This window comes from Saimiri boliviensis, chromosome 15, assembly GCF_048565385.1.
Source record: "Saimiri boliviensis isolate mSaiBol1 chromosome 15, mSaiBol1.pri, whole genome shotgun sequence".
In the NCBI taxonomy this organism is placed as follows: domain Eukaryota; kingdom Metazoa; phylum Chordata; class Mammalia; order Primates; family Cebidae; genus Saimiri; species Saimiri boliviensis.
In genome coordinates, this window is record NC_133463.1 from 17,232,215 (window position 1) to 17,255,563 (window position 23,349).

A 23,349-nucleotide genomic window follows, 5' to 3' on the forward strand; every position below is an offset into this window, starting at 1 on the left:
TCAGTGAGAACAATAAAATTCAGGAAGATGGCACTTTGGTATTTAGAGCATTTAACATTGTGGTATATAAGCTCTCTGAACTCCAACAGGTTATTTTAACCAAGAATATCTGAACTGGGCCTTAAATTTTTTTATTTGTATAAGAACTACTTTTATTAAGCACCTATTTAAAATACTTTGCTGGAAAAAGAAAACAGCATGAAGAGCCCCTCTATCTTCTATGAGATTTCAGGCTTATGATAACATTTCTCTCTGAAAACATAATTGGTAGAATTGACTCTGAGATAAAAGTATACTTCTATTTAGCAGTAAACTTGATCCTAATGCAAGGAAATTTTAGTGTAGAAAGGTGAAGCTGAAGTTAGGATACATGGTAAAATCGACTATTAGGTCCGAGTAAAGTGTGCCAATAATGAGTATAAGGGAAAACATTTAAAATGTAGGCATTCTTTTTATACCCTCAAGCTTAGGAGGATAGTTGCTCTTGAAACAATCATTCTTTCCATATACTACCTAAGAAAGTGTTCATCATTTAAACACATACCTTCTCATCTCTCTTTGTGAATCAGGATCTTAATTCTAATTAAATAGAGATACCTGTCAAAAGTGTCACAATTATAAAAGTTTCCTACATTTCTCTGATTTTCTATATGAAAGTTGCAGCAAGAAATCTTGTTTGCCTCAGGACAAAAGAAGAAATCCTTGTCCTAAATAAGGGCTCTTCTTATCTATTGAATTTACTTAGGTCCATTTCATCCCTTATTACAAATAGAAAACGAATCACAATAATTAAAATGACACTGCTTGATAAAGAGGCTGTCCTGAGTCACCACCAAGAGCAGAAGACCTGGGTTGAACCTCGCTAAGCTGTTTACATCAGGCATACATCTTTCCTCTTTGAATTTTGTCTCCAATGTAGTACAATAATACTAACATCTTACTGGCACATCCTAAGCCCTAAATAAATAGGAGAAAAGAATTATGATCAATTTAAAAAATACTTTCTTAAAAGAAGATATCCAGTATCAAAAGGGGAAACAGGATTGCCAAGCAGTCGTAACAACTGAGCAATTCATCTCCACTTAATATCATCTAGTAGAACACAGAATGAGAATTTGTATTACAAACCTTGAATGATTCAGCTTTAAACAATAATAAATTTATATGCATTTAGAATTTACACCTCAACAACTCAAAAATCAAAAATCCATATGCTGTGCAATGTATGTGTATGCAAAGCAAGCCTTCTAGAGAGAAAATGGATGTCTGAGAATTCTACTAAGACAATACTTTCATCCTTAATGGAGTTCATTTTCATTTAGTTTGAAAGTACCTAGAGGCCAAGAAAATGAATATTGGAGCCAATGTTATTTCCCAAATTCCAGAGTCTAATATCTATTTCAACCTGTCTGTGTAATTCAAGGCCATATTCCCTGATAAATGACTAGGCAACCAGCTCTCTAATTTGTGACATCATCTCCAGGTAGAAGTTCTTTTATAGTCAAAATATAGTCCAAGTTTATCTAGAGGGGTTATTTGGCACTGAAAGGATTATAGTATGCACTTCCTTTCTTTTGAATGAACAGAGACTTCACAAACTCAATCAGACTACAGCAGTTCAAAAACTCAATAGACCACTAAAACAGGACATGCAATCAAAAGCTAACCACTGAAAATGATATTCACCTGTCATTTGAAATGAAAAGTCTCCCTCCCCAATTTCTAACATGGCAGGCTATCTTGGGTAGTCAGTTATCACCAAATTACACTAATAAACCATTTCATCCAAACATTTACATTTTATTCACTTAGGCTTCCACCACCCACTGGCTCTTCTTGCACTCCAATTTGTTTTTCTAAAGACTTAAAATCCAAAATCAAACAAAATTCTCCCCACTATGACCAATCACAAACCATGGAGTTTTAAAGATTTTATTGGAAATTATACAGAGGAAAGCAGATGTGTTTTAAAAAATAATTCACTATCAAAGTATACTCTCTGGAAATAGATATACACTAGCATATGATAGGCAGTATTTGGGAGGGAGGAAGATAGAGAACTACCCTGAGAATTAGAAGTGCTAATTATGTAATTCTAATCCCCTCTGGCTTGCTGTTGTATATTTTGCAATATCAGAATATGTATAATGCCCTTGGGAGAATGGACAATCAGCAGAAAGAGGCAAAGGATATTATGTTCTTTTCTTGCTTGCCTGGTGGTATGTAAGTCTGCCTCAATGCCAAGTTGTCTGTATTGAGTAATTGATATTGGACAACAGATGATCAGTTTTAAGTGTAAATCTTAATCTAAATATTTCACTTAAAATGATAAGCGATTTGAATAAAATCTTAGCATGGTTTGAATCAAAATCACTGAAATTTACTGAGTTTGGAGGTTCAATGACATCCTCTACTGCTACTCTGTCTTCACTGTGACCACCAGTTCACCCTAATCAACATGACATCTTTATTGCATTTTCACAATCAGCCAATATGTCACTACTTTTCTTTGACACTTTGCAAAACTTAATAATCACTGTTTTGTTGTACACAAAATCCTTAAGGAAAGAAGTCAGCCAAGAACATTCACAAAGATATGAGTAAAAAAATTTTTTTAATATAATACCGATATTGGTATTACACTAGGAAACTAGGCATTTGTTTGTTGATTTATGTGCTATGATATCAGCTCCAGTAGGATTTCAGAAATAATTCCATAGCTTCACATTTAATATTGTCATAAAGAGTTTTAAATTAAATGTATTGCTTTTCTGAATTAATGTTTTGTTAGACATTAATAATTTTTGAAATATGGCTTAGATACCTGCATTCTTGAGTGTATATAATACACACATTCAATTATATCCAATGTTCAACCCTGAAAGTGAGGGAATGTAATTAACTTCTCTTCCTGGGTCCACAAGGGGCGTGGTTAAGGCAAGAAGTTCCTAGCGACATGCCCAATCTGCCTTCTTTCATGTCTCCATCCTGGAGCTTAGAGGTCTTTGTTTAACTTTCTCAGGCTTGGAAAGGTAGACTGCCCAGAAATCAAAGGTCAATCACTCCAGCCGAAGTTAAAGGAGCTCCTTTCATAGGACAAAAAACTTGAATGGGGCAGGAATAACTCCCAGGTTAAAATCCCCTTTCCTTCCTCACCTATACAGACTCCATCTCTGGAGTCCCAAGACAGCAGCATGGGAGCTAGCTTGCTCTCTCTATTTCTTTTTCTCTCTCTCTGCCTAAATAAATCACTTTCTTTGTGAAACTCTTTGGGGTCTGATATTTACTTGAAGAAGCTCACCGCACCTGGCAGGGTCCTCTCCCCCATTCTTGGGTGAGTGAGGGACCAAGGGCCAAGAAGAACACATCCTATCAGGGAGCAACCTGACCCCATCATCCACAATTCGGTCACAAAAGTACTAGTTATTAAAATTACAGTTATGCATAGCAAAATCGTAGTCAAAAATATTTACATAGGCTTGTTCTTTTTTTTTTTTTTTTTTTTTTTTTTTTTTTTGAGACAGAGTCTCACTCTGTCGCCAGGAGCCAAGCTGGAGTACAATGGCGCAATCTCGGCTCACTGCAACCTTCACCTCCTGGGTTCAGGCAATTCTCCTGCCTCAGCCTCTCGAGTAGCTGGGACTACAGGCGCACACCACCACCCCCAGCTAATTTTTGTATTTTTAGTAGAGATGGCATTTCACCATGTTGGCCAGGATGGTCTCGATCTCTTGACCTCGTGATCCACCCGCCTCGGCCTCCCAAAGTGCTGGGATTACAGGCTTGGGCCACCGCACCCGGTCAGGCATGTTCTTTAAATGAAGCTTGAAGACATTTGTGTATTTGTATGTGTATGTTAGAGGGGAACCTCCTTTCCACCGGTTTTGTGTATCTAGATGAAAGGATTTACCATGGATAACATCATTAGTTCTCTCTCAACGTCATACTCACCTCCTCCTTTGCCTCCCCACAAAGAAGAAATGCTAACTTATCTAACTGTGGGCAACAATGATCTGACAGACACTGAACCGAATTATTCCAATGGGTGGACTAACCTTGAGAAAGGAGTGCAGTGCGGGATTCTCTTCTCCATCAGCTCTGTGCCAGAGGCAACACTGATCCTCCTGGGAAGGGGTGCGTGCTCTGAATACACAATCATTTCCTTGGGTGGATCATCACTTCCTTGTATTGTGAGGAAGAACCAAAATATAATACAAGCCCATTTAGCTGCACATGCCAAGTTTCATTTTCCAAAAAGCTTGATCAACAATAAATTTGATATTTTGATTCCTTTCTTTCTCATATCTTATTTATGAGCTATTTCTGAATATAAAGTGTAGAGGGAGAAGAAGAGTGTTACGCATTTAATTCTCCCCACTGCATAAAAACGTTAATGATATAGATGTGTGTGTATTTGTGTGTTTAGAATTGAATATGTATGTATATATAGTCATTCAAGTAGTGTTTTCATTACTACTCAGAACATATGAAAATGTATTAGTAAATGGTGAAAATTATTAAAAAGTCAGAATCCTGGGTCTTATAATACTGTTCATAAAAATCTGGACTGTGTTCTATAAACATTATTTAAATTGTATATTTTACAAAGAACAAAATAGTTCTCAAAGGTAGTGAAAGTGAAATAACCTTAGGGCTAATCTGGATGGAATTGTAATTTGTGTTACCAGCACAAGAAAAAAGGTAAATGGTATACACAATGTATTGCTTTTCGAAGGAGGAAAAAGCAAAAGAAAACATCAACTTACAAAGTACTCTCCCAGAAACACTTAAGATTGTTGAAAATTAAGCACAATAGATTGCAAAGGATTTGATTTCTACGTTAGTCTCACTAGGTTGATTTTTATTTCTCATGAGCTATTTCTCCTCACACTTTACTGTTTGAGAGCAATTTTTTGTAGTCTGATTTCATGACTGATTACGTCCTGCCACAGTATTTGGTTGACATTTTCTACAGGCCATACCAAGAACAGTTCTATCAGATAACAACAATGGCACTCTGCTCATTCTTCTGAGGATATTGTTCAAGCAGTAGAGAGTCACAGCAGATTCAGGTTCACTGATTGCACTTGTCTCAGTACCAGCCCCTGTTATTCTGGAATCCATCCATCCCTCCTAGCCTACCAGTTGCTGCCAGCCAAGTCTTTGTAAAGCACACATCTGACCAGGTCACCCCATCCTCTCTGAAACTCTAAATGCCTTCCTATGATACAAAACGCAAATTCTTTAAAGTTGAATGAGCTCTACTTATAAAACACTCATCCCTGAAATCCAGTTAGATTGAACTGCTCTCCATTCCCTAATTTTGCCTTTAATTTTCTCTCTTCCTTTGTTCATATGGTTGCCTTTGGTCTGGCATTGCCAACCTACTCACTTTGCAAGGTCAAAGGCTGCTTCTCTTTCATTTGTTCCTTCATCACTCATTCATGGTGTAAATACTGTTTAAGTAGCTCCTATACACCAGGCACCATATTTGGCACTTTCTCTCTTAGATCTTTCTTACATCCTCAATTCTTCCGACCTTGGAAATAATCTTCCTTTTCTATGAATTCTGCTAACACCTCAATTAGGATACTTGCCTTTTTTGTTTGTTTTTTTGGTTTTTGAGATGGAGTGTCGCTATTTTTGCCCAAGCTGGAGTGCAGTGGTGCAATCTCAGCTCACTGCAACCTCTGCCTCTGGAGTTCAAGCAATTCTCCTGCCTCAGCTGCCTGAGTAGCTAGGATTACAGGTGCCCGCCACTATGCCCGGCTAATTTTTGTGCTTTTATTAGAGACAGGGTTTTGCCATGTTGGTCACGCTAGTCTTGAATTCTTCACCTCGTGATCCACCCACCTTGGCCTCCCAAAGTGCTGGGATTACAGGCATAAGCCATGGCGCCTGGCGACACTTGCTATTTTTAGATTCAGAAACCTCCTTCATATATCACTGTAGGTCTACACTACCCAGGACATGGTAGTACATCAATAAATTTCATGAATGGATAAATCCATGGTTGAGTAACAGATTAATACATAAGTACAAAACACCTTGTAAAATATAAATCATATAAAAAGTACATAAAACATATTTTATTTATATACTTATATATAATATATAAACATAAAGCACCTTATAAAATAGATATCTTGCAAATTAAGCTTCATATTTGAAAACACATAAAATATTCAAGCATCCCAATTTTAAAAGGAGATACCTACTTCGTAGCAGTTTAAAACTCTTGCAAGGTCTTAAAGAATAAAATCACACATACTTTTCAGCTTAAGAATACTTTACCATTATAACAAATTGCACTTATAGAAATAAGCACATTGCAGGTTGCCCATTTCTGTTCTTTATTTTTAGAAGGGGAAGAGAGACTCGGGAATGAGGGGGAGAGGGAGTAGACGGTTTTCAAATCTCTCAAAGTTTAATCCACCAGAAGAAGACAAGAGTAGAGGCATTTGGAGCCCTTAACTCTGCTAACAGTGGTCCTGTCTGCTGTCAGCTCAGCACAGAGAGATCTGCTATAACTTCTAGACTAGCAGAATCACAGCAAACAAGTTCTCTATTTGTATACAACTCACAGCTGCATAGAAATGATTTCACAGCTGCACGGTAAACCTCCTGGCATCTCTCCTGCTTGGTGGCTCCACTGCCCGGGACCAGTCACTGCAAAGAAGCCCACCACCACTGCTTTCTGGGAAGGGACAAATGGTGGTGCTACAAAGAGGGTGAGGTGCCAAGAAAAGGCCATCTCCCCAGTGTTGGTTTTGTCATCTGTCACTCTCTGAAATGAGTCCCTGTGTTAGAGAAGGAAGTCAAGGTCTACAGAAAAGGATTGCCTATGTGCATCTACATTGGCCCTTCTAATCTTGTGTCTGACTCAACCATTAGACAATTCTTCAGAAAGCTAGTTAAGTAGGGTATTTGCCCTTCAGCATGGTGTAATACTGAAGAGGTACCCTTGTGAGGGTTATTTTAAATTCGGAATATTCTTATAATATGCCTTTCTTCTATAAAACAATATAGAATTTGAATTGAATTTTCCAAATAAGTCTTGATCAGAAAGCTATCTACTCAGTCATCAGATCAACAATGCTAATTGCAATTTACAACGTGCAATGTAGCATGTGCTAATAGTCTTATTATAGCACTTTCAATATAGCAGATTAAAAATTATTTCTGTCTTGGTGACTATGTCTCATTTTTCATAAATATTTTAAAAATGATTTTATGGCCAATCCTTTCTCTTCTGCACTATTATTATCCTCCAACTCACACAGTTCTTTCAAAGATTAAAAGAGATAAAGTAAGCAAAGAACAGAGCGCCTAACAGAGCACTGGCACATGCTGACAATTAAGAAAATCAGAGCTACAATAGCAGAGGCAGAACAACAATAGGAGTAACATTTGTAGTAGTAGCTCCTAGCATGACTTTTCTTTTGCAATTAAGAATCTTCTTCAAAATTATACTCTAAAATCCTAAAAATGGAATTCAATTTGTAGCTACAAAAATAGCACCTTCGCAGACAAAATTATAGATCCATCAGTAATCCTTTTTAAAACAAAACACTTTACTGGAACTGGCCATCAGCAGCAGCACTTGTATTCTGGAACTCAGAACAAAAAATAGGCTGCCCTGCCTAGGGGTAACTTTCTACCATTAACTCAATGCTAGAATCATCATGTCAAGTAAAAGTGGGAAGATAAACACAGAGTCATTTTATAAGACATTATATATTGTCATCACTTGATCTTGCATTTTAAATTTGTGTGTTGGAAGTATTTTGTTTTGTTTTGTTTTTTCATGGTTGTAGCTCCAGTTGTGGAATTGGCACATTATAGTCAACCAACATATATTTGTTAAATAAATGCTTGAATTTTCATAAATGTGGATATATTTTTCTCCCCATTTATATATATCATTATATATATGTATATATGCATACATATATTTTTCTCATTTTATATGTACACACATACATATATACATTTTCTCCTCATTTTATATGCATATATCTCATTATATATGTCTGTTATGTGTATGTATATATTATATATTATATATATAGTCTTACAGCACAGAAATCTGTATAAATAATTTTCTTAAACACCGTGAGGCTGAAAAAGAAAAGAAAATGTATGATTGTACTTTGGTTGACATTTATATATACACATGGTAAAAGCAGGATATCGACAGATGCTACAACACTTTCCATATAATCCTATTAGTATACAATTGCTGCCTGATAATGTTTTATATCTAAGTGATCACTCCTGGACTGTAAGCTCCTTGAGTACTCCTACGTATCTTTATTCTATTACATATAAGAGAAATTGAATAAAATATTATTTGGATGAATGGATAGAGAGCTGATTGACAAGTTAATAAGTAGCATTGACAAAGTTTGTTAATATATGTATAGTCTATAAGACTTGTCGAATGATCTGTTCCCAGACCCACCCTTAAATGCAAATTTCCAATAAATCAACCTGATATCAAAAGGTTTAATTTCATGCCAGAACAAAGCCCAACACAAAGAATATGACAAAATCCAGCATCCCAAACCATACAATTCTCAATATCCAGTATGCAATAAAAAGCTATCAGGCCAGCAAAGCAGCAGGAAAATATAGAGGAAAAAAATTTGATCAATAAATAAAAGCAGACTCCCAAAATGAGACAGAATGGAATTTGCAGACAGGGATGTTAAAATATCATGTGTTTAAATATTCTCCATTTGTTCAAGAATAGAGAAAAAAAAATTACCTTGAAAAGAAAGAAATGGAAGATACAAAAAATGAAAATGTTGAAATGAAAAATGAAATATCTGTAACAACAAAAAAAATTAGGTAAAATTAACAGCAGATTAGATTAGATACTGTAGAAGAAGAGATCAGTCAACTTGAAGAAACAGCAATGGAAACTATCCAAAAGAAAGAAAAAAGATAAAACACTAAAGAAATTAAAAAGAAGTAATGATAAGTAGGGTAATATAAAGCAATCCAAGTAATTGGAATCCCAGAAGAAAAGAGACAGGGAGACAAAAAAATCTTCAAGAGATAAGGGCTCAGATTTTCCCAAATTTGATCAAAATTATAAACTCGCAAGTCTTCTCTTTTTACATTATGCTATCTCATAGTGACTATATTTTAAATATATTAAGAATCGGTAATAGAATTTAATAATTGTAAACATCTATCTTGTGTCAAGCACTGCATTAAATGCTTTGCAGGTAGTAACTCATATAATCCTAACACACAAGGTGATAAGATCTCTTGTATCTTATCACCTGTGTGTTACAGGTGTGTTGTGCAGATTTGACTCCCAGAAAAATTAGGTGGTGGCATACTCAATGTCTCCCAGCTTTTTTGAGTGGAGAAAAGACTCAAACCTGTGTTTCTGGCTTCAGCATTCATGCTCTTAACTGCCATACTATACAGTCCCTGTACCATTGGTGCAACGGACAGATATTAATGCTTTGAGACTCAAACTTGAGCCAGATGTGCCATTTTTATGGTAAACACTGCTAAATCTTAAAACAATTCAGTTGTCATTTTTATAAAGAATATCAATTTACCTTTCATCTACCAGGATCCAGAATGTCAATAAATGTGTGCAAATGCATGAACAAGCTGGCAAAAAGATGAAGAACATGTTAGCATTCAAATCATTATGACCTGCCATTTAGCCAAGGACTAAATCAACAGGAAAACTGTGTATCTGGAAGAATATGTACTTGTGATTTTCTGAAGCCATATTTTTTTTAAAAACTAAGAACATCCAGATACTAGAGTTGTCAGCAACTTGACTCCTTCTAGTCGGAATCAGAGGGTTCCTGCTGACACATGTAGCCCTGCTTGTCCTTTGTCACATATGTGCTTCCCCTGCAAACTGTCAGTGACTTGTCAGAATTGATCAGAAAGTCTAAGGTCAATCCTCAGTGATGGACAGATCTGAACACAACAGCATCCCATTTCTGGTTCTGTGTCATGTAACATATGAAAACCGATGTCCCCATCACTCTACTCTCAGGATGAATGGCTGCACACAATGATGGTGAGCCTTTTTTGTTAAAGGTAAGGAAAATCAACAGGATAAATTCAACATTTATTTTTTTAAACAAATACTTAATCGAATGTTGCACAGAGACAGGATGTCATAAAAAGATGTAGACTCCTTTCTCCCAATGTATGAATAAAACTGCCCATATTCCTTTTTGGGAATTTAAACCATCCAACAATCAAATCCAGGAATAAGGTAACAGGGCAGTGCACTTCAGTAAATGGCCTGACACCATGATGGCTACAAAGGCACCCAACCCATGAATTACAGGCCAGAAATTTGGAAATATCTTTGTTGCTTTCCAAGGTGTCTACTTTGAAATTTGATAGAAATTAAGATTTGTGTTACATTTCAAAAACCATTATTATTTTTTTAAAGTGGGCATCTGACTACTTAAATTGCCCTTTCTAGAAGAGAGAAATACTGGAAAAGTTTTTATAACTTTTTTAAATGTCTGACACCACTGAAATATGTTGAGACGAAAAAATATAACTAATCTTTTAGATGAAGAGGTGGAAAATCACTGTGAACAGGGGTCTAAAGTATGCACAGTATTTCTTAGAAGGGAAAGGGACATGAAACGGCCTCCACTGAACAGTTTATATAAATTAGCACACAGTACTGCTGGGCCTCTGTTCACTTGGCTCTTCATTTACTCACTGTACTAACGTCTCTCATTGTTATCCTTGCTAGGCACTTTACTCCTCCTTACAGATTTTACTATAAAACATACAGAAGAGGAAAGAACATCCCATTTTGCTACACTTCCAAGATCCTACCTCTATTTTATTTTCCATTCCTCCCGCCCCTACAAAATCCCCATAACATTACTTTGATTTTAGCAAAATCACTGGCAACAGAGGAGGGAAAATGGGAAAATGTGAGAGAACTCACTGCCGAACTCCCACTGCTTCTTTCTACACCCGAAAGAGGGAAATGTAGGCAAAGGAGAAAGACCTCTACAGCATAGTAACAGGGACATAAATTTAAGCATGTGAATCTTTCAGTTCTTAACATGACACAAGCCTGTAATCACAGTTGCAGGGGAAACCACTGAGTTCCCTGAGATTTGTTCCCCAACTGAAGAAAAGGGAGAAACACTCTGTGAGTTTAGATTACTGGTAATATTCAACAATTGATACCTATTCCACTTTTTCTATTATTTTAACTGTAGAGGGAATGGAGATAAAACACTATCAAAAAGATTTCATGTTGTCACTGCTGATTTTCCAATTCCTTCGGCTGAACATTTCAGAACGTTGTGAAAATTGCCCAACTGTTTATTGACTTGCTATAGCTCTTTATCATCCATGAGTGTCATTGGGATGTAATTGTTTAGTGAAACAAAATTGTATGACTCCCCTAAATCATGTATGTATTCTACCTTTTAGGTAGTCTGCAAGTATAAAATAACATATTTGGAGGCATAACAGGTCACCACATCCATTCTGATGCACATCTCTAAGAGTCGTGTTTTTGGCCGAGTGTGGTGGCTCACACCTGTAATCCTAACACTTTTGGAGGCCAGCAAAGGAGGATCGTTCACCAGGACTAAGCACCAGGGTTCCTGCCCTTAAATCTTCCTAGGCTTACACCTCTCTCCATAGTCAAGGAGTTCAGCACCCAAAGGGACATGCTCCCCCAGACCCTCCATCTTTGTGCTCATGGTCCAGGTACTCAGAAATTGTGATTCCCTGTTCAACAGTAAGAAGTCCCCTTCTGGGGCATACATGGGTTTCCTTCTTAGATTTATCCCCTAAAAGCCAAACATGCAGCCATTATGCTCACCTCCAGGTCCGAGGTTAGCCGATGGCTGTGGTTCAGGGTGGAAGTTTGATGGTGCTTGCTGTGGTTCAGGGTGGAAGTTTAATGGTGCTTCCTGTGGGTGGAGTGGTCCATTCCAGGCCAGCAAGGTCCCCATAGAATGGCAGGTGCAAGATAGGTGCTAAGGGTCATATTTGCATTTTTGTCCCACAATTGTCAGAGGTAGGTTTTCCTTAAGGTAACTGGAAGGTAAAGATAAAGTAGATTTCCGGAGGGCCCAACATTCCAGTGGCAAGGCAATTGTGGGCAGGGTTACCCATTCAAGGTCATCAAGGCTGCAACAATCATGATTGAAATCATGGGATGTAGTGGCTTCTAATATACAGTTGTGAAGTCACTGGAACAGATTTTTAGGGAAATCCTGCTCATAACACATAGTATTGATAAATTCTAGGATAACAGTGGGTACACAACTGATGATATCCATTGCCAAGTAATTAGATTAAATGGTATTTAGAATAATAAAAATTTGAAGAGAGCATATAAAGGTCATTTCGATGAGCAACCCACATTTACGACAATTGAGTTCATTCCATGACTAAAACCATAAGGTCTCTTCCTCCCCTCCACACACTCAGATATCGACCACTTAAAATATATTATATTTATATTTCTAAAATTTACATCAAGATCCCCACAAAGCAAAGCACACACGACCTCCTTAAACCACACTTTCATGATAAATCAATAGTGAGTGCGGCGATTCATATATTATTAAGTTAATTGTCTGTCAAGATATTAACAATGTTGACTTCTGAGAAGAAGTCTAAAATTTTAAAATTCAAACTGAGTTTATCAGCTAGGACAGATTGCTGCTTGTCTAAGTGACTTAGTTTGTGTGACAGAGCTACACGCTGCCTTTGGGTTCACAAGTCCTTCAAAACCAAAAATCCATGCTAATGGAAACCTTTTCAGCATAAAGCACCCTTAACAATCAGAGTTAAGATTTTATTTATTGGCTTTGACCATCTACTTCTGTTATTAACCATAAGGGTCCATACACTTCATCAACCCCTAACAATAGCCGCAAGCTTGGACAATCTGTCTTGCGTCTTCATTGGGTAAGACTTCAATGGAACAGCCTCGATTAAAGAGCAGCCCACGCATAAAGTGAAAACTCATTAAAATAAACTTTCTCAAAGGGTGGAAACTTCAGTTCCAATTGAACTGAACTGTTTTTATTTCAAAGATGAAAGGCACATTACCCAGCTATACATTCATGTGCTCTTGGCCTAAGTGCTTTCTATTTGACGACTTTAACTTTGGGTCCCTTCCCATGTCTTTTTGGAGGCTTTAGAAACATAATAGGAATTCAACCCTTATTGAGCCTGATTGGAACATAGTATCTGTGAACCTCTTAATAATACTTCAGACCTTTATAGTTTAATTTGCAATGGTGTCCCTTTTGTCTGCCTTAGTAGCCTTTAATCTAAGGCACAATGCACCCACTTTACATTTATTTGCAGAAAAACACTGAATAGCTAAGGATTTTTTAATGTGCCCATTACAAATCGAGATTTTTAAAAGACAAACAGGTATGGTTATTTACATAACAGAACGCAAAGCTGAATAAATAAAAAGATGATGTCAAAGATGGTTGTTGCTAATTATTTACATAAAAACTGACTTACAGCTTTAAGGTTGAAAACTTCACCTTGAACTTACGAGGGCAATATCAACGAAAGAAACAACACAATAAAATGAAAAAGTCAAGAGACCGGGAAAACCTGTGATGCGAAAATATCAGCTGACCTATAAAAGAGTAAAACTGGTATTAGCTGAAGCAAATAATACTAATCTCCGCTTTAATTTTATATGGATGACCATTAAGTGAAATGAACCACAATCATGGTTACTTGGATACACAGAATATTCAGAGAAAATGTTAATACTCAAAGCAATGCAAAAACATCCACTAATAGTTGTATACACATGCTATTAAGAGGAAATTAAGCTCTTTAAGACTGGCTATATGTCATTATATAACTTTAATTCATACATCTTTGTCTGAGACCTAAATGTATATACCATGTACATACTGTAAAAGACACATTAGTTCAAGAAATATAGATTTCTTGTATCAAAAATACTCCCTTAAATTATGTAATTGTGAAACTATATGTAGATGCATTTTAAATTTTATCAGAATTAATAACTAGCATAATGGTCTCTGGGTAATGAAAATGCTATATACGTTTTCATCAGAGGTTGCCAAATGCTTCTCAATTATGTGTTGGATTTAATCTATTTGTAAATTACTAACAAAGGCTTTTTTCCTATGCAAAAACCTATCAGAAATTGAACATATAAATAAAATATTTTAAACAAGAATCTATTATTTAAAAGCAAAACAAAAGATTAAAATAAAAAAAATACAAACTCAAACATCATTACAAATAACAAAGTATAGAAAACTGATTCTGACCTAGCTTTTTTAACCTATAAAGTCAATCTAAACTTCCTTGCTATTTTTTAGTTTGTTTTTGCTTTAAAGATAAATGTATTAAATCTTTGAAATCAGTCTTAATCAGAAAAACAACACCTATCTTTGTCAAAATCACACACAATCCTGTCATTCACCAAGTTATACAACTAGCTCCAGGACACAGTAAATCTGCCCTGACTGTTAGAAAGCGTTAAGTGAATTCCTGGCTTTGCTCAGGCAGAATCATATACATATCATTTTTTCCACTCCTTAAGAAAAACCAAAAACATACTTTCTGTATTTTATTTGATATTGTTTGGGTCCTACCACATCTATTCATCATTTAGGGGTCTAAATATATCGATCTGTAAAAGCAAAATTAAAATAACCAACAATCTCTCAGGGAAAACTAAAATAGGTCTGTCTCACTTTAAGCAAAGCCAATGTATAAACGTAGGTGAAGGATGATTAAAAGATCAATAGTTGTAATGCACAGTATTAACAATAGGACTTTTTTTGCGACAGCAAGCTCCCCTACTGAAATCTACAGTCCTAAAAATGTATGTGACTTACAACTGTCCTGGATTCTACCTAATATACAAAATAATAGTTTGTATAGATGAAAATATTTGCATATATGTTTCATATCTAAGAAAACATTTGCAGTAAACACTATATCTTTATGATAGCTATCACTAAGATACATATCCTATATATATAATTATGACACATATGATATAGATCACATTATCTACTGTAAATATTTCATTTATCGAACTATTCAAATAAGTCAAAAGAATCTGGATTATTCCACCAAGAATGTTAGTTTATAGAAATTTGATTATTGTTAAACAGGGGCTGTTCTTGCCTAAAAATTTAACTTATAAACCTCAAATTAACTATAAACCATTTATCATTTAAAAATTAGCATAACAGGCGCACACAATGCTTTTCTTGTTATCAGGAGGTTGAGCCATGGAGGTTCAGAAACTATAATTAATTTCTTGTTTAATGAGATTGACCAAAGCTGCCATACAGCTTCCTGTAGCTTTAAGATGATCATGCTGTAAGTTGCTTCCTGAAAGTGAAGTTCCTTTTTCATTTTAAGAAGGAAAACTGGTTTATAATTACAATGGAAAAATGCATGTTGGAAGCCCTGGCCTCTCTTACTGTATTTGCAAATGGAAAACAGAGCAGATTAAAACTGTCCAGTATGTGCTTCCCAGACCTTAGTGGCCCATCAGAGAAGTTCCCCCAAAAAAACTTAGTGTCGAAAATATGGCTATAAATATTAGCCATAAAAATCATGTTTTAATTCAAATACATTCATTTTAATATAAAGAAATCATATTGAGATGGTAAATATCTAAGTTTAGACATACAGACATTACCTATTAGAAAAAAATTTAACATAATTATAATGCTTGTACTTTTGCATTGAAATTACTGTGTGTCAAAAACTGAGCTTTTCCCTTACATGAACGCACGTTAATAGCTGCGTGGGATATTTGCAATTTCCACTTTCATGGTTTCACCTCCTGATGCTCACCTAGGAAAACTGTAATCTTGTAGTATAAAATTTAAGAAAAGCAAACAAATGTCTTAAAGGATGTATAAAGTGAATTGGGAGGGGGGTCGTATTTTTTGCCTTCTTTTTCTTTTTGCCTTAATCCTCTCATTTGGTTTAGAAACATAAGGCCCTGTTCACTTCATTTAAGCCTCACAATGACTGGAAGCCTGATCAATCTGTCTTGTGTCTTCTTAGGGTGAAACTGCAATTGAGCGGAAGCAACAGATGAACAAAGCCCACATTCAAATCTGTAGCTCATTAAAATAACGTTAAAATAGAGTAAAATCTCAATTGTAAGTGAATTGTAGCTGGCTTTTTTTTTTTTTTTTGCTAAATACATTTGATTAATAAACTATACATCATTAGCCCTGAATCAGTGGTCTTTAAAGTAAATTTGAATAAATGTCTCTTTCTTTCTAAAAACTTGAACATTTTGGAAATAGGCTTTCAACAAAGCACTACATGAGATAACTCTGCAGCATGCTCCAATGACACATTCCAACAAGACATGATTCACAGTAATTCTACAGTTTATGGTGCTTTCTACAGTATATAGAGGAATCACACACAAGATAAAATTAGTATCGGTCAATGTAACACTTCCCCCTGTAAATTCCTATCATTCTATAATGATACAACATAGAGTTGTGTTTCATCTCCTGATGCTCACCTAGGAAAACTGGGATCTCGTAGCATAAAATTTAACAAAAGTAAACAAATGACTTAAAGCATACATAGAGTGATTTTTTTTTGGTGGGGGGAGGTTATTCTATCAATAAATGCCCAAATTGATGTGATACGCAACAATTTGCTATCCAAATGCCCACTAAGTAAAATTTTTAGAACTTCTGTGAATTTTAAGTAACCCAGAAGTTCAGTAGGGAAATTCACAAGTAAGCATACTACCATTCCAGTCAGTATCTAATCCAGGGTTGATATCCCTATTAATACATTTGACTAAGACAGTCAAGATTTGTAAAAGTCAGATTTTAGTTGGGAACACGTGTCCATAGTTATGTCTCATGGATTTTGGTTATAAAGCGTGATCACATTCTAGAAAATGCTTAGGCAATCTGGCGATATCTGTTAAAATAAAACATAAACACATTTTTCAACCCTAAAACCTCACCTCTAAGAAACCAATCTCACAGAAATAAAAGCACCAGTATAAAATTATATGTCATCAAAGACATTTGGTGTAGAGTTTTTTTCTTGGGCTAAAAAAGAAAACAAAAACAAAACACAAATATGAAAACAAAGTAGAAAAACTGTGTACCATTTATACTATGGAATATTATAGAAGCTTAAAAGAGTCTGCTAAAGGTACACCAATTGACCAGGAAAATTTTTCATGATATGCTCTTAAGTAAAAAGTAAGATGCAGAGAACACATCCTTAAAAAAACTAACAATGGCAAAATCCTTGCATGCACATGTGTGTATACACAAAAGTTTGATCTGATTATATGCCCACAGAGAAAGGTCTGAAACGCTATATACAGGTTGTTGATATAAGCATAGAAAGGAAAGGGGTGAGGGAGGTAAGGGATATGGGTGAAGGGTTGGCTGGTAACCAAAAGAATGATTTTTTTTTTTTTTTTTTTGAGAAAGAGTCTTGCTCTGTCACCCAGGCTGGATGGAGTGCAGTGGCACAATCTCAGCTCACTACAACCTCTGCCTCCTGGGTTCAAACAATGCTCCTGCCTTAGCCTCCTGAGTAGCTGGGACTGCAGGTGTGTGCCACCACACCTCGCTAATTTTTGTATTTTTAGTACAAATGGGGTTTCACCAAGTTGGCCAGCCTAGTCTTAAACTCCCGACCTCAGGTGATCTGCTCACCTCACCTGCCAAAGTGCTGGGATTACAGGCATGAGCCACAGCACCCAGCCAAAAGAATGATTTTTTTTTTCAAAAGTCCTCAATGGCAACAGTATATTATATGGATATATCTGATTTTTACAACAAGCATGTAACAGTTAAATAATCAGATTAAAACAATAAAGTTATTTTCACAAATACAGAAGGGATGCCTGAGACGCAAATCGGGCTGGAAGCTTTTCAGGTCACACGCAGCTTTGCAGGTTAATTCCCAGCTTCTTTATTTGCTTGTTTTGGGGCTCAGAAAATGATACTCCAAAGTATGGTGCTTTGGTGTGCTAAGTACTTTGAACTAAAGGATGTGAGGCTCAGAAACAGCCTCAGAACCAAGATCTCTCTGCCCTCTTGCCCTCCTGTTTCTCACCCCTCACTCTCTCTTAAGGTGAGTCAGAAAAACTAGAATTCCTCTTCCCCAAGGCAGTTCTCCTCTTTCCCAAAGACAAGCGTAAAACCTAGAAATAGTACTCTGACCTTCCCCTGTCTTTCTGTCTAGCAGCTGGCCATAAAGAAATTCTCTGACCTAAGCTTGTCCGATAGTAGGTCATAAGACTGTCATTCCAGAGGGATCCTGCCCCATTCCAGGGGGAAGAAATACTACAACAGAAAAGCCAAGAAGAATCTGAACAGACGAGAGGCCTTGTTGGGTTTTCCCATCAGTCTGTAACCATTACATCATACCCTTTGGTCCAATCACATTTCTACACCGCTGTCCATTCTTCACCAAACCTACACATAAAAATAGGCAGTGTTCCCTGAGTCTTTGGGTCTTCATTCTGAAAGCTCCCAAGTCACATAAAATGTTGATTATTTAAATAAAGATGCTGTGTTTTTCTCTTGTCAAACTTTGTTTTGTTATAAAAGTATCAGCCATGACCCATATTGTGAGAAAGAAAGTTGTCACACCCTTTCCACTTCTACACTTGCTTTATAGTTTTGGAGAATCAATGAATGTCTCTCTCCACTTTGCCCCTCTGTGTCAAGGGAAGTAATGTTAAGGTGAGCATTAAGTGAAATCATCTGTTTAAAACACCTTGAAGCAGGAATGACTACGCTAAGCCCTCAATACATTGTGATTCTCAAATCCGTCTCCCTGACTCTTGCCTTAAAGTTTCAGAAGGTGGCCTCCTTGCTGACAGGGGAAGCTGGATTCAGGCTGAAGTAGCTATTAAAAGATACTTCACAAAACTGCAAGGCTTGGGCCTGCCAGATCACAGAAGGGAAGGCAGAGAGAGTAGGAGAGAGGAAGGGAGGTTGGAGGAGGAGCAGGAAGGAAGAGTGACACACTTCTTAGATACCTTTTGGTGATGAGAACAGAAAATATGATTATGAATCCATTAGTACCACATAGTGATAGAGAAGAACAACTCTGACTGTTGAAAATCTAGATTCTAATCAGCCGCCTAGTATCTCTTCTCCTTCATCATGCCCTGACCTTGCTCACTAGTCCACCAAAAGCCCATCCTTCTCAGTGGGTGTCCACAAGCTCTGCCCACCACAACCATCCACTGTCGTGTGGCTGCAGGGCCAGAGATTTCTGACTAATCACAAAGGAAGCAGACAGTCTGTTTCATGGATATCTTTTCCTCCTGTGATGATCTGACTGACATTTTTTAATTAAACTGGCCCACTGGAGTTTAATTAAGATGTCTTCTTGAGGTGAAACTAAAGGAATATAGATCTCTTTTATGGAACAAACATGTAGGATAAGAAACCTTCTTTTAGCCCTCTGAACTTAAAAAAAAAAAAAAAAAGCCCTTCATTGTTTCTCTTATTCCCAAATCTTTTCTTCTTTTTATTAACAAAGTTGTTTCAGAAGTGACTTAAAAGGACCCATAGGCTATCCCCATAAAGCTACAAGTATCTGAGAAACTGCAGAGACTGAATATGTAAGTTGGGGAGTAAGTCTGCCTTTTTAACTAAATTTAATAGAAATCAGCTTAAAAAGTAGGTATTGACTAAAGACCCACTAATGATGCAAATAACAAAAAGTTGTTTGAATTCCACAGGGAAACTAACCAGGTTAAAAAGGTAGAGAATCAAAGAGACTTCCTATTTTGGAACGGGCACTGGACTGGAGTCAGGGTTGCTGGCTGTGGCTTTAGCCCTTCCATTTTCTGGTGCTGCATCTTTGAGCACGTTATCTAGCCTCTTTGAACAGCAGCTGCCGGATTTGCAACATTGAGTGTTCTACCTCACTGGGGTAAGGTAAAGATTAAATGGGATAATAAATGTGAGAAGCCTGTGTGGCTTGTACAAATACAGAGAATCATCATTCTTATTTGGGATGATATCTTTTGGAAATGACTCTGAAGTTAACTTAGGATCATCTGTGTAGCAGACAATGTTGAATCTCCTTCCCATTCCTTCCTGCTGCTTTTGCATGTACCCCATCCCCTGATTTTGTAGTCTGGTGCTTTTGATCCCCCAACCCCAACTCCTGTAGTTCTTTCGAGGACAACTCTCAGGCTGATGGAGCCACTTTGCCACAAGTGCAGGAAGTGGGAAGTGCCTGAGGGCCTATGATCCTTTGAAAACCTTGAGACTATCAAACAAGGAGTATGGGATGAAGGAGTATGAACCTGCAGCACAAATAGGTCTAATTCATACTCCAGAGTGCTACAGGGTTAGACCGAATGAAGTCACCCTTTGGGAGATTCTGTCTGAGCTAAGTCAAACCCTTCCTCCACTTTCTCTCTTCCCTGCTGTGCTTTCCCTGCTCACTTAAGGGTTTCCCCTGGGAGTTCTGCTTCTGATGAACCCGATCTGAGACAATACAGTATTACAAAGGCTTTCAATTAATTCTACTTCTTTTGAGAGCCTAAGTTTTTATACTTCTTATTTCTTTTAAGCAAAAACTATAATTCACTATTTCTCTTTGCTGACTAGGTTTCCAAATGACATAATTCCCTAGCATTTGTTGTGTTCATTGAATTATTTTTTCTTCACAAATTATTTTTTGGTCACTTGAGATCTTTTAATATATATATAGTCAATGAACCAATTTTCATGATAATTCTCATGAATTAGGTCTTCACACAATATGTACATTGATCATAATAGTAAATGACACAAAGGACCTGAGTTTCTGAAAAGAAGAATTATCATGACGATTCCAACATCAAAAGCCACCGCATCTGTCCCAGTACTGCATTCTTCTAAACTGAAAAGGACTATAGGGAACAGTTGACCAAGTAGAAATCTTTAGGCAAAGATTATGCTAATATACATGCCCACAGAGTCAGGGAAAGTCAGTCTAGAAAGACCAATGAGAACAATCTAATGTCTTTTTAGACTGAAAGACTTAAAACCAATACTCAAGGTTCACAGCCAGGGCAATGTGCTTGGGCCAGTTCTAACACAGAATTCCAATGGTATCTTCTATTTCAAAACACAGGAAATTAAGCAAAAAAAAAAAAAAAATCCACACTTGGATTCCAACCTTTTAAGAAGCATGGTTAATTTGAAATATATCTGAATATTCAACCAAAGTATGAAGCAAGAACATTTAAATTAACCTCTTTCATTATCATCATTATCTCTTCATCCTCTCATTCACCACCACAATGGAGAAGTTATGCTTGCCACTCATGTGGACAATAGGGTCATAAGTCTTGGTTTTAGCATGCAGTACCTGCTGTGGTACACATTCTTCTGTTAATGAGCATGCATAACTCTTCATCCCTAAGGAACTGTCTGTGCACATAAAAGGATACATAATTTTTATAATGCCAGAAAGAAGTAAATACAGCTCATTGAGTTTTCTATGGGAGGATTTGGAGAGTTTAATTATCATGCACTGCCAGTATCTCCAGGCACTTACTAGGCTGGTTCTTTTTCCATGTTTAAGTGTTTTATATCATACAACCAAGTTACCAAGTATGTTGTTACCAAATACGAGGTGAAAGCACATTTTAGATCCTTGCGGTGGTTTCAGTGGTCAAATCATACAGCCACTTGGTCACATGTGGGGAGTGAAAGTACAGAGATCAGCAGCAGATCCATCACCACACTGTTAGCCCCTTATCTCAGATGTGAAAAACTCTTAAGGTGTCAGTTACATCAACCATAATTGATGGGTAAAATACTTCTCCTTCTGGATATATTCAAATTTTCAGTTATTATAATTGTTGAGTAAAAGAAAAGCATTATATTTCCATGTAGTATGCATTAAATGTTCTGCAAAGAAGCTGACACATACTAAATGTTGGCTGGTATTATTGTGGTTATTAGAATTATTATTATCATTAAGAAAAACTCAAAAGAATTATCAAACACTTCTAGAAAAATATCAGGAAAACAACTGAAATTCAATTTCAAAATGTTTAAGGAATTTCTGCTTTTTCTTAAATGTTCATAATGCAATCAATGAAAAAGGACTGTCAAGAGAGAATATCTTGCCCAAGAAATTATAGATTAGACCGGGTGCAGTGGCTCACACCTAGAATCCCAACACTTTGTCGGGGCCAAGGCAGGTGAATTGAATCTCTTGAGTCCAGGAGTTCAAGAATGGCCTGGGCAACATGGCAAAACTCGTCTCTCCAAAAAAAATCCAAAAATTATCTGGGCATGGTGGTGTACTCCTGTAGTCCCAACTATGACTTGAGCCCGGGAAGTAGAGGCTGCAGACAACTGTGACAGTGCTACTGCATTTCAGCCTGGGCAACAGAGCAAGACCCAGTCTCAGAAAAACCGTAACAAAATCAAAGAGAAGCTAAAAGATAACAGCTAATGTTAATACGTATTTCAGATGGTCTTGTGATACTTGACACATCAAAACAAAGTAAAAAATATTAATCTAGGACTTCCTATCCTTCATTACTTGATCAGAACCTACACATACACATTCACACATGCACATATACACTCATGCACATGCAATCTTAAATAGACATGTTCAGACACATACAAAGGCAGTCCTTGACTGTCATAATAGTGCAGAGCCATAAACATGACCATTTACGTTGAAACTGTGCAAAGCAGTCTTAATAACAAATAGGAAAAATTATGATTGTTCTTTGACCTTTAAAATTGTTTATCAAGGCATTACAAAGTTTTGTGTTAGTTATAAATATTAGAGAAATAAAAATTAATACAACTAGTATTTATTCAGTATAGTATAATTTAAAACAACGGAAGGCATTTTAAGAGTGAGATTTTTTTTCCCTTCATAAAAATCTTAACCAAGAATAGCTTGAATTTTTCGTCGTGAAACTTAACAACAAAAAATGGGGTAAGCATCTTGCCTATGTCCTGATGAATCATCACTTTCTTTTCTAAATTTGGATCCGATTCCAACATTTTATCCTGTGTGCTCTGAATGTTATGAAATATTTTGGAGAGTTCGTTTAATGTAAAGTTTCTTGCCAGTGTCACTTTCTCTGGGTCATCTTTGTCCTTTTTGTCACAAATAGTTTTCTCGTTTATGTTGGTAAATTGTTCATCTTCACTAAATCCCTCTGGCTGTGATTCTAGTCTTTTGAATGGGTATGCTGTCAACGTTTCTAGTCAGCTATGTCTTCTATGTATGTTTTATTCTAATTTTACTTAAAGTTTTATTGTTTTTTGTTTCTTTGCTGCGTTTTCTTTT

General features: G+C 36.5%; 1 protein-coding gene across 2 annotated transcripts in view; it reads right to left on the reverse strand.

Moving 5' to 3' along the window:
* Nucleotides 1-23,349, reverse strand: part of CYP7B1 (cytochrome P450 family 7 subfamily B member 1) — a 186,236-nt gene that overhangs the window by 106,814 nt on the left and 56,073 nt on the right. The window contains exon 1 of one of the 2 annotated variants that reach the window (XM_074386700.1): nucleotides 4,056-14,214. The exons of the other annotated variant lie outside the window; for it this stretch is intronic. Within the exon in view, the coding sequence (XP_074242801.1) occupies nucleotides 4,056-4,159 (104 nt within the window). The 5' untranslated portion in view covers nucleotides 4,160-14,214. Of the gene's footprint in view, nucleotides 1-4,055; nucleotides 14,215-23,349 lie in introns of those variants that run through there. 2 annotated transcript variants of the gene reach the window in all.